This window comes from Hemiscyllium ocellatum, chromosome 12, assembly GCF_020745735.1.
Source record: "Hemiscyllium ocellatum isolate sHemOce1 chromosome 12, sHemOce1.pat.X.cur, whole genome shotgun sequence".
NCBI classification, from domain to species: domain Eukaryota; kingdom Metazoa; phylum Chordata; class Chondrichthyes; order Orectolobiformes; family Hemiscylliidae; genus Hemiscyllium; species Hemiscyllium ocellatum.
In genome coordinates, this window is record NC_083412.1 from 21139336 (window position 1) to 21152454 (window position 13119).

The 13119-nt window shown below is 42.5% G+C and overlaps 1 protein-coding gene across 2 annotated transcripts in view; it reads right to left on the reverse strand.

Moving 5' to 3' along the window:
* The window catches only part of LOC132820682 (succinate--CoA ligase [ADP-forming] subunit beta, mitochondrial), an 89451-nt gene that overhangs the window by 22733 nt on the left and 53599 nt on the right, over positions 1–13119 (reverse strand). For both annotated transcript variants that reach the window (XM_060832922.1, XM_060832921.1), the window contains one exon: positions 10784–10945. In XM_060832922.1, coding sequence (XP_060688905.1) covers positions 10784–10945 — 162 coding nt within the window. The remainder of the gene's footprint in view (positions 1–10783; positions 10946–13119) is intronic.

Consider the following 13119-nt stretch of genomic DNA (forward strand, 5'->3'; position numbering starts at 1 on the left):
GTTGACCTCTGGCAAAAAGCTTTGTCCTGAATTTCTGTATCATCTTACCCGTTCAGTCAGCCTGTCACCTGCCATAATCTGATCCTTATTATTGTCCAACATATGCATATGGTGCCAGTCATTCTTAACATCTACCCACAGACTTTCCATAGGGTTAAAGTGATAATTTGCTGTTAGTGGGGCATTCAAAAGACACTGGAAAAGCACAGCAGGTCAGGCAGCATCCGAGGAGCAGGAGAATCAACGGTTCGGGCAAAAAGCCAGTCAGGAATGAGACTGGTGGCTCAGCAGTTAACATTGGTGCCTCAAAGTGCCAGGGGTCTGGATTCGAAACCAGCGTCACTGTGTGTAGTTTGCACATTCTCCCAATGTCCGCAAAAAACAGCCTCATTCTCAATGAAGGGCTTTTGCCCGAAACGTTGATTCTCCTGCACCACGAATGCTGCCTGACCTCTGTGCTTTTCCAGCACCAAACTCTCGACTCTGATCTCCAGCATCTGCAGTCATCACTTTCTCTGTTCAAAAAGCATCTTCAACCTGCATGAACAGGGCAAGCAAATCTTTATCTTCTTAACCAGGTTGATGATTTATTAATAAGGCATATAGCCTGAACTATGAAATGTAAGATAGGAAAGAGAACCCCATGTCAATTCAGGTGTAGAAGTGAAATAGAAACATATAGAGAATCGGGAGTAGGTCATTCAGCCCTTTGAGCCTGCTCTGCTATTCAATACAATCAAGGCTGATCATCCAACTCAGTACACGTTCCTGCCTTCTCCCCATATCTGTTCATTCCTTTAGCTTTAAGAAACATATCCATCTCCTTCTTGAAAATATTCAATGTTTTAGTCTCAACCATTTCTTGTGGCATGGATTTCCACAGGCTCACCAGTCTCTGGATGAAGAAATTGCTCATCTCAGTCCTAAATAGCTTTTCTTCTTAGACTATGGCCCCTGGCTGTGGACTCCCCAGTCATTAAAAGTATTTATGAGATCCCACTTCTTTCTTCTAAGAAAGTGAATTTAGTCCTAGCTGATTCAGTCCTGCATCCCAGTAATTAGTCTGGTAAACATCCTATGCACTCCCTCAATAGCCATTAAACCCTTTCTCAGACCAGGAGACCAAAACTACACAGAATACTTCATATGTGATCTCACCAAGACCTTGTACAGCTACAGCAAGACATCCCTCCTCCTATACTCAAATCCTCTCACTATGAAGGCCAATATACCATGTATCTACTTCAGCAGCTGCTGCACCTGCACGCTTACTTTCTGTGACTGGTGTACAAGGACACCCAGGTCAAGTTGCACCTCCCATTTCCAAACTATCACCATTCAGATAATCATCTTCCAGCCTGATATAGCTACCAAAGTGGATAACCTCACGCATTGTTTTTTATACTGCACTTGCCATGTATTTGCTCACTTACTTACCTTGTTGAAATCACCCTGAAGCTTCTGTCATTCTCCTCGCAGTATACCTTTCCATCCACTTTGGTATTATCTGCAAACTTGGACATTTGATACACAGCTTCTTCATCCAAATCAATAACATGTATTGTGAAAGCTCAAGTCCAAGCAGTGATTGATCACTTGGCACCTCACCAGTCACTGGCTGCCACTTGGAAAAACGTACACTTATTCCTCCATTTCCTGGCTGCCAACCAGTTCTCAATCCCATACACTTTAATTTTGCACATCAATCTCTTAGGTGGGATCTTATCAAAAGCCCTCTGGAAATGCAAACAAACAACTACTGGCTCCCCCTTACCACTCTTCTAATTACATCCTCAGTACAGCCGTGGGCAGCACGGTGGCAGTGGGTGGCACTGCTGCCTCACAGCGCCAGAGACTCGGGTTCAATTCCCGACTCAGGCGACTGACTGTGTGGAGTTTGCACATTCTCCCCGCGTCTGTGTGCGTTTCCTCCGGGTGCTCCAGTTTCCTTCCACTGTCCAAAGATGTGCAGGTCAGGTGAATTGGCCATGCTAAATTGCCCGTAGTGTTAGGTGAAGGGATAAAGGTAGGGGAATGGGTGGGCTGCACTTCGGTGGGTCAGTGTGGACTTGTTGGGCTGAAGGGCCTGTTTCCACATTGTAAGTAATCTAATCTATCTACTTTTGAGGGGGTCAATGTAAAACCCCTACTGTTCTACCCCTTACTGTTTCTAAACTCAACCCATACAGATTGTACTTCACCAGAGCTGATAACCTTCCTCACAATCACATTACTTTCCTTTTTTAAAAAAAATCAGCAGTGCTACTCCATCTCCTTTTCCTTTTTGTCTAAGCTTTCTAAAAACTGAAAAACCCAAGATATTCAACTTTATCCCTGGTCACCCTGCAGTTACATCTCAGTAATCCCCACCATATCTAACTTATCTAGACAGCATTTAAAAATACCATAGCATACAATGAAACGAGAAGCAAACAAGAAATTAAAAACTCACAATTTTGCTATCAGAAATTAAGTGCTGGTGTTACATCCAATGATAGGTGAATCTTTAAAAGCAAGAGTTAGAGATCGAGTGAGGTGAACTATTTGATAAGGACTCCAGACAGATAGAAATCTGTGTCATGTGAATATGCTCAGAAGGTATTTTGATAGGTAAGGAAAGCAAAAGGAGACTGTGTTACTGGTTACAACGTAGAGTGAAGAACCAAGTTCAATGGATTCTGAATTGGACATTCCTCAAATTAAATTAGACAAATGAGGAAGTTTTCAAAAATTGGGATAAATTATTGAGTTACCTTCCAGAGAAAAATCAAAATTACATGGAAGAATTGTTACTATCGCTTGGGGAAGAAATGTATAAATAAGCTGGGAAGTACCAACCTAATTATGCATGATGTAGATATTGGTTCCAACTAAGCAACATCCTTACAGGCATAACCCTCTAAAGTTGGCACAGATTCAAAAGGAAATTGAACACATGCTCCAAGACGACATAATTGAAGTGAATTACAGTGATCAGAGCTCACCCATAGTAATGGTGCCAAAATCAGATGGTACCCAACGGTTAGGTGCAAACTATCGCAAAGACTGATGCATATCAGATTCTGCATTTGGAAGACTGTTCTGAAAAGATGGGACAAGCAACTTATATTTCTAAGTAAGACTTGCTCAAAAGGATAGTGGCAGAAAGAGCAAAGACAATTTTGGATTTTGTAATGCTGAATGGACTGTATCTGTTTAAATCAATGAGGTAAAAACAATGACTGCAGATGCTGGAAACCAGATTCTGGATTAGTGGTGCTGGAAGAGCATCCAAAGTGCAGCGAAATCGATGCTGTTTCGGGCAAAAGGCCAATCCTGTATCTGTTTAAAGTCACGCCATTTGGTATTAGAAATGCACCAGCCACATTTCAGAGACTAACCAATAATTTCTTGATTACCAAATTGTATCATATATAGATGACTTGGTGATAATTGTTCAATCTACTTCAGGAAGCAGGCTTGGTGAAAAATCTGGCTAAAATTGAATTTGCCAAAGCCCAAGTCACCTTCCTGAACCACGTTATTGGACATGGTCAAATAGCCCCATGGATGCAAAAACAAAAGGTAATTGGGGAGTTTCCCATATCCTTGACAAAAAGTGTAGTACTACTGTTCCTGGGATTGAGTGGATTTTATCAGAAATTCGTACCAAATTTTAGCAGTGTGGCTGCTCCACTCACTTACCAAAGAAAGGCAGTGGAGAGTGGACCGTCAGAAGGCATTTGACAGTCTGAAACTTGTTAATCACTGCCCCAGTATTTGCCACATCTAATTATGCAAAGCCATTCAATATGGCTATCAATGCGAGCGATTTGGGTGTTGGTGCTGTGCTCTTACAGGAAGATGTCGAGCAGATGGAAAGACTTATCAGTTTTTTTTCTCCAGGAAATTGAACATTCATCGGCAAAAGTATTCAACAGTTGAGGAGACTGAGTTTGGTGTTGATGTTAACAACATTTCAATGTTTATGTTACCAGTAATGTATCTGAGACAATCATATACATTGATCATAACCCATTGTAGAGAAATTCCAGACTGTTTAAATGAAGCTTGTTGTTACAGCCATTCAATTTAAAAATTGTGCATGTGGCAGGATGAGAAAACGTGATTGCTGACGCATTATCGAGACTTGGATGAGAAACGAAGACGTTCAATGGCTGAGTAAAATACACTAATTGACTATAAACATGCACTCTAAAGTCTATGTAAAGTATCTGGGTATTGTAATGTACTAACAACTTATGATTGTTAGGTGTTAAAATGAAGCCATCTTTGGGTATTGATGGTTCATTATTTTTAAGTGGGAGGTGCGATGATGCTGCTCCTTTAACAAGGTTAGATTGTACTTGGGATTTTTCAGTGGTGTCGTAAATGCAGAGGTTTCAGAGCGTCAGGTTTGAATGGGTTTTAGGGCCAATTTGATTAGAGCTACCAGATACTGCCTCAGGAAAAAGGCTTTCAAATTTAAAAAAAAACACTCGTATCGTGAAAGGTGAGTGGCCAGTTCTCCCAGATCAGCTTGTCTCTGGTCTGGTTGGGTTTGGTTTGGTTTTGAGCAGTCTGGCTGTTCAGAGCTGCTGATCAGTTGTTAGCTGGGAATCCAAAAGAAACAGCTCCATGGTAGGTGTTCCATGCTGAATCCCTCTGATATCTCTCTCTCTGTAAGTCCCTGTGTTTGATTTTACCATTTTTTGTCAAGGGTGCTTATGGAGATTGTTGCCGAAATTTGGAACAGCATCATTAAATTGGGATAATCTGCTGGGTTTTTGGATAGATCAAGTTATTCTATATTCGGTTCTCTTGTTTGTTTCTCATTCAGTAATCTTGCAAATTAATTTTGTTTTGTTTAAAGACGAGAGGTTCTGACCAGCTGCATCACTCCTGGAATGTCCATATTACACTTGCTCAAAACAACTAGAAAAGTTAAGGTCTGAGCTACCTTCGTGAAAATGTTTTGAGGTGGTGTGGCCTAGTCCACAACAATTGCCTTAAGGCTTGCTTTTTCAGCATCCTGAGAACATAGAACAATACAGCACAGATCAGGCTCTTCAGCCCTCAATGTTGCACCAACCTGTGAACTAATCTAAGCCCATCCCCCCCATACTATCCCAATGTCATCCATAGGACTATTTAAATGCCCCTAATGTGGCTGAGTTAACTACACTGACAGGCAGGGCATTCCATGCCCTTACCATTCTCGGAGTAAAGAACCTGCCTCTGACACCTGCTTTGAAATCTATCACCCCTCAATTTGCAGCTATGCCCCCTCACACAAGTCAACGTCAACTTACTAGGAAAAAGACTCTCACTGTCCACCCTATCTAATCCTCTGATCATCTTGTATGTCTCTATTAAATTCCCTCGTAGCTTTCTTCTCTCCAATGAGAACAGACCCAAATCCCTCAGCCTTTCCTCATAAGACCTTCCCTCCAGACCAGACAACATCCTGGTAAATTCCTCTGCACCTTTTTTCCAATGTTTCCACATCTTCTCGTAATGGGGTGACTAGAACTGTACACAATATTCCAAGTGAGGCCGCACTAGCATTTTGTATAGTCTCAGCATGACATTACAGCTCTGGAATTTAATTCCTCTACCAATAAAACCTAACATACTGTATGTTTTCTTAATAGCACTATCAACTTGGGTGGCAACTTTCAGGGATCTATGTATATGGACACCAAGATCCCTCTACATGTCCACACGAAGAATCTTCCCATTGGCCCAAATTCAGCCTTCTTGTTATTCTTCCCAAAGTGAATCATCTCATTTATCTGCACTGAACTCCATTTGCCACCTCTCAGCCCAATTCTGCAGTTTATCCAAGTCCCCCTGCAACATTTTTCCACACTGTCCACTACTCCACTGACTTTAGTGTCATCTGCAAACTTACTAATCCATCTACCTCTGCCTGCATCCAAGTCATTTATAAAAATGACAAACAGCAGTGGTCCCTAAACAGATCTGTGGCACAGCACTCGTAAGCGGACTCCATCTGAATATTTCCCATCAACTACCATTCGCTGTCTTCTTACAGAAAGCCAGTTTCTAAGCCAAACTGTTAAATCACTGCGAAGTTTTCTCCGAAAGCATTCCATGTGGAACCTTAAAGGCTTTACTGAAGTCCCTGTATACCACGTCGACTGCCCTACCCTCATCTACATGCTTGGTCACTTTCTCAAAAATGCAATGAGGTGTGAGAGACACAACCTGCCCTTGATGAAAGCATGTTGACTATCTCCAATCAAATTGTTGCTTACTAGATGAGTAGAAATCTTATCTCTTATAATCCTCTCCAAACCTTTTCCTACAACAGACATAAGGCTCACTGGTCTATAATTACCTCTGTCATCTCTATTACCCTTCTTGAACAGGGCACAACATTTGCAATCCTCCTGTCCTCTGGTACTAAACCTGTAGACAATGATGATTCAAAGATCAAGGCCAAAGGATCTGCCATCTCCTCTCTAGCTTCCCAAGGAATCCTTAGATAAATCCCATCTGGCCCAGGGGACCTATCTACTTTCAAACCTTCTAGAATTGGTAACACCTCCTCCTTACTAACCTAAATCCTTTCTAGTCTAATAGCCTGTATCTCAATCACCTCCTCTACAATAGTCTCCTCTTCCTGAGAGATAACAGATGAGAAATATTTGTTTAGCACCTTTCCACAGGGTCCCATTTCTGTCTTTGACTGGCCATATTCCTAACTTCATCATCCTTTTATTCCTCATATACCTATAGAAAGCTTTAGGGTTCTCCTTTATTCTATCTGATAAACACTGCTCATGTCCCCTCCTTGCTCTTGTTAACTCTCTCTTTAAATCCTTCCCAGCTAATTTGTAACTCTCCGTCGCCTCATCTGAACCACCTCGTCTCAAGGTCACATAAGCCTTGCTCTTCCGCTTAACAAAAGATACAATTTATCTTTATTAAACCACAGTTCCCTTACCTTATCACTTCTTCCCTGCCTGACAGGGACATACCTATCAAGGACACGCAATATCTGTTCCTTAAACCAGCTCCACATTTCGATTGTCCCCATCCCCTGCATTTTGCTATCCCTTGCTATGCCTAAAAGTCTTGCCTAATCACATTACAATTGCCCTTCCTCCATCTAGAATTCTTGCTCTGTAGCATGTAACTAACCCTTTCCATCGCTAAACTAAATTATGGTCACACTCTCCAAAGTGCTCACCTACCACTAAGCCAAATACCTGGCCTGGTTCATTACCAAGTACCAGATCCAGTGTGGCTCCCCTCGTCGGCACTTTGACATACTGCGTCAGGAAACCCTCTTGCATACACTGGACAAAAACTGATCCATCTGACGTACTAAAATTATAGCATTTATAGTCAATGTTGAAGAAGTTAAGACTCCATAATGACCACCCTGTTCCTTTCACCCCTACCCAGAATTGTTTCGCCAATCCTCTCTTCCACATCCCTGGAATTTTGCAGAGGCCTATAAAAAACACCCAGCAGTGTGACCTCCCCTCTCCTGTTTCTAAGCTCAGCAGACGAATCCTCGTCAAAAGTTCTTCCAGCCACCCTTATACTGTCCTTGACTAACAAAGCCACGCCTCCCTCGCTTTTACCAGCTTCCCTGAACTTAATGAAAGATCTAAACGCTGGAACCTGCAACATCCATTCCTGACCCTGCTCTACCCATGTCTCTGAAATGGCCACAACATTGAAGTCCCAAGTACCTATCCATGCTGCAAGCTAATCTACCTTACTCTGGATACTCCTGATGTTGAAGTAGACGGACTTCAAACCAGCTTGCTGACTGCCAGCACACTCCTGTGACTGTGAAATTCTGCCCATGTCCCCCTACTCACAACCTCCTGTGCAGTGGAATTATACCACAGGTTCCCATCCTCCTGCTGAGCTAGTTTAAACCCACCCAAACAGCACTAGCAAATTTCCCACCCAGGATATTAGTACCCCTCTGGTTCAAGTGAAGACCATCCTGTTTGTAGCGGTCCCGCCTTCCCCAGAATGAGCCCCAATTATCCAAATACCTGAAACCCTCCCTCCTGCACCATCTCTGCAGCCACGTGTTTAGCTGATCTCTCTCCCTGTTCTTCACCTCGCTATCATGTGTTGAAAAATGCGGTGCTGGAAAAACACAGCAGGCCAGGCAGCATCTGAGGAGCAGGAGAATCGACATTTCGGGCATAAGACGACGACATTTCAGAAGAAGGGCTTATGCCCGAAACGTCGATTCTCCTGCTCCTCGGATGCTGTCTGGCCTGCCGTGTTTTTCCAGCACCACATTTTTCAAATCTGATCTGCAGTCCTCACTTTCTTCTCGCTATCATGTGGCAAGGGTAACAAACCAGAGATAACAACTCTTTTGTTCTAGCTCTCAGCTTCCACTCTAGCTCCCTGAAATCTTGCCTTACATCCCTATCCCTCTTTCTACCTATGATGTTGGTACCCATGTGGACCGTGACTTGGGGCTGGTCATCCTCTCCCTTCAGGACCCCAAAAACACAATCCAAGACATCACAGATCCTGGCACCTGGGAGGCAACACATCAACTGGTGAGTATCTTGCATTCCCAACAAACCTTCTACCTGACCTTCTAATTATTGAGTCCCCCAATGACTAACATTCTCCTCCTTTCCCCCCTTCCCTTCTGTGCAACAGGGACAGACTCTGAGCCAGAAACCTGCACCCCAATGCATGCCCCTGGTAAATCAACCCTCCCCCACCCCTCCCCAACACTATCCAAAGCTACATACTTGTTTTTCAGGGGAACGACCACAGGGGACCCCCCTTCTAACAGTTACCCAGCTTTCTTCATGCCTTGGAGTAACTCCTTCCCTGTATCTCTTGACTATCACAGACTCTGCCTCCCAAATGATCTGAAGTTCATCCAGTCTTGGAGGAGCAGGAATTGGGTGCACTTCCTGCAGATGTACTTGGATGGGCCACCAATAGCATCCCTCACCTCAAACATCATGCAGGATAAACATTCCTCTCCCTACACTGCCATCCCTGCTAGCCCCCTTATCAGAAAAGTAAAAAAAGAGAAGCATACCTGATGTGTCCCTGGTGTTTACGTTAGAGGAGATGGATGGGTGGGAGGCCCTACAAGGGTAGGGTCTCAGGTTTAGAAAACACTCACTTATATAACTGAGGGGGAAAAACGTCCTTCTTTTCTCAGAAACTTCTGCTGTCTGATGTTGGATGTAAATATTTAAATTAGTGTCTCATCTTTCCTGGCAGGCTCCTGGTCCAACCGCCTGCTCTTCCTGCTGCTGAAAACAGAAATGGAGGGCTCCAATGTTCAAGGTAGGGTTTTAAAGATTTAAATTAGTGACTCAACTTTCCCAGCAGGCCCCTGGTCCAAGCTCCCCTCTTCCTGCTCCCATTTACTGTGGGCCTGCTCAATTCTGGCCCTTGAATTTCCTGCCTATCATCTTTTTCATTTCGCCATAATGTCTTTTGCTTTCTTCCTTATTTCCCTCAAATCTGTCTCCCTTTGCAAGTTCCCATCCCCCTGCCATCTTACTTTAAACTCCCTGACCACAGTCACAGATACATCCCAGATTCTGGTGTCACCTCCCCCATAACCAGTCCAGATAACCCAGTAACCTGAAACCCTCCCTCTTGCACCATTTCTCCAACCATGTGTTCATCTGATTTATCCTGCTTATTCTACACTGACTACCACATGGTACTTATAAGTTCCCTTGTTTCTGACTGCAGGGGACCTATATTCATCTTGACTGATGTATTTCCTTTCCCATACCTAGAAACTTTTACTATCATTTTGTATGATTCCTGCAAGCTTACTCTGGTACTCTACTTTCCTCCTCTTAATCGGTTCTTTTGTCTGCTTTTGTTGGAGTTTAATACTGCTTCCAAACTTCAGGTTTGAGCTGATTTGTTTGCTTCTTCCTTTTTAATAATTTAATACTTTCCCTAACTTCTCTTATGAACCACATTTCCCATTTATTTTTGTGCAAGAGTGGGATTAATAACTTTCACAGTTCATCCAAGTGCTCTCTAATCCATTTTTGTCATTACCTATCTATATCATCCAGTTAAGGGATTAGGAGAGAAAGAGTGATTGGACTAAAGACTACAAAATGGAACAAAGAAAGATCACAAACTGAAATCTAAAGATTTAACTTTCAGCTAAATAGAGGTGATTTCAAAATAACTAACACTTATCAATGTTACTAAAAGTATGTTTTAACTGGTACAGCAAGGCCCTAACATTTATGCGGCTAATTTGATTCACATCTACGACACAATTACAGGTACATCACACCATTTAATGCTTTTGAATGGCATAAGCCATGATGACAATAATATTTTTGTGAAATTAATGGACAGTACTGCATCTTGGACAGCAACTTCCAGCTGTAACTGCACAAGTTTGCTTGATTTGTGCTTTAATTACAGAGAGAAATTATTATCATCGTCTGGGCTATTAAATCAACTCCTCTTTTCATCAGGGAACTGATTTATCAGTGGTGGTTCTCTCCTTTCTCTCAAAGTCCTCCATCAACAGCAGCCGTTAAGAAAAATTATAAATGCACAATTTGAGACTGCATTTATTTGGATTTAGTTAAATATTGATCAGGTACATACTATTAGATTGCTGAAGGAAACTTATCATTTGCATGCACAAACAAGGTGAATTAAAAACTTAAACATAAAATAGGTATAATAATAAAATAGATTCTAAAACATCATTTGGAGAGAACGGTTTTTCTTCGATCCTATTAACTGACCAGTGATATATTCAAGCTTCATCTCTTACCCAAACAACCAATGTTTCCATCCAATCCAATATAATTGAGATCAAAATCAGCTGCTTGCTTGTCTTGTTCATCCTCTTGACTCCAGTCCTGCTGGGCAAAAATATCCTTCTGTCGATAGGCAGCATTAGAATCAAAATTGATTTTTGCATCCATGCACAACACTGCAAACAAAAGAAAACGGTGTCTAAAAATGCATTATTAATAGATAAGTAATTTTAATAAGTGGTTGCCAACATTTAATAATTGCTTGCATTGTAGAGTTGTCAACTGCCAAATGATAACCAATTAGTCAGGCCAACCCATAAAACTTTAATGAGGTCCAATGACGCAAGAGCATCCTGGGAGCAGCATTAGCTCTCATGCAGATGAAAGCAGTGGGAAAACACTACCATCATTTTCCTGTCAAGTTAAAGGGACAGTTATGTGTTGAGTGTACTTATGGTCATTACCAGTGCTCATTAGCATCCAATAATATTTTCTTCAATATTATTTGAACTGTAGTAAGTAGAAACAGTGGGTGCAACCAGGATACTTGGCCTTTTTGACTTTTTTTTAAAAAAGGGACATTTGGAAACATGCACGCTGTATTGTAGGATAACGAGGCATTTGAAAAAATGCATTTAAATCAACTGGTTTTTCTAAAACATCAAGATCACACAAAAAATAAAGCACACTGCAAAAATAACTAAGGTTACATATGGTGTTGTGAATATTTTGCTATAAAATGTGTCCACAGCTAATGAAAATAAAAGATACGAATCATTAATTGCGATTTACCATCAAGGATAAATTATTGAGACAGATTCAAGTTACAGGAGATTGTTTCCCAATCTACCAAGAGACATCTCTGACAGCTTCTTTAATAGATGATCATGTTAAATGTGCAGAAATGATTGATACAAAGACTTTATTGAATTTGGTTGTAAAGGCATTGGTTCTTGGCTCATGATTTCACTTTGCTAGAGGCTAACATTTTACTGCTCATCCATTCTAAACGGATGAAGTTACTGACTGTGTGCAATACAAATGCAGAACTAACCAGAGTAACTGTCCATCTAATTACATGTTTAGAAAACCTCAGCACACTAACTCCTAAAATATATGTTATTTTAAGTCTTTGAAAATCCAGTCAATATGACATTGGTCCAGTTTTTCCTCCAAATTTGCACTATTACGTCATGAGAACAGTTTCACTATGGGAAAATTCCATAAAACGAAGTTTCCTAAGCCATGCCATAACTTTTCCAAATTTTTACAGTGCTCCACTATTTCTTTCACAGAAACACTGGAGAAAAATTCAGAAATAAATCAGTTTAAAGGACCAGTTTAAAGTTCCACCACAGAACACACTAGATGGCCTCCTTCTTTAGAGACCGCAATTTCCCTTCCCACGTGGTTAAAGATGCCCTCCAACGCATCTCGTTCACATTCTGCACCTCCGCCCTCAGACCTCACCCATCCAACCGTAACAAGGACAGAATGCCCCTGGTACTCACTTTCCAACCTACCAACCTTCCCATAAACCAAATCATCCGTTGACATTTGAGCCACCTCCAAAAAGACCCCACCACCAGGGATATATTTCCCTCCCCACCCCTTTCCGCCTTCCGCAAAGACTGTTCCCTCTGTGACTACCTGGTCAGGTCCACGCCCCCCTACAACCCACCCTCCCATCCTGGCACCTTCCCCTGCCACCACAGGAATTGCAAAACCTGCGCCCACACCTCCTCCCTCACCTCCATCCATAGCCCTAAAGGAGCCTTCCACATCCAAAGTTTTACCTGCACATCCACCAATATCATTTATTGTATCCGTTGCTCCCGATGCGATCTCCTCTACATTGTGGAGACTGGACACCTCCTAGCAGAGCGCTTTAGGGAACATCTCTGGGATACCCACACCAATTAACCATACCGCCCTGTGGCCCAACATTTCAAATCCCCCTCCCACTCTGCCGAGGACATGCAGGTCCTGGGCCTCCTTCACCATCGCTCCCTCACCACCAGACGCCTGGAGGAAGAACGCCTCATCTTCCGCCTCAGAACACTTCAACTCCAGGGCATCAATGTGGACTTCAACAGTTTCCTCATTTCCCCTTCCCCCACCTCACCCCAGCTCAGCACTGTCCCCATGACTTGTCCTTCCTGCCTATCTTCTTTTTCACCTATCCACTCCACCCTCTACCCCCCCAACCTATCACCTTCATCCCCTCCCCCGCTCACCTATTGTATTCTATGCTACTTTCTCCCCACCCTCACCCTCCTCTCACTTAACGCTCCACCTTTCAGGCGCTCTGCCTGTATTCCTGAAGGGCTTTTGCCCGAAATGTCGATTT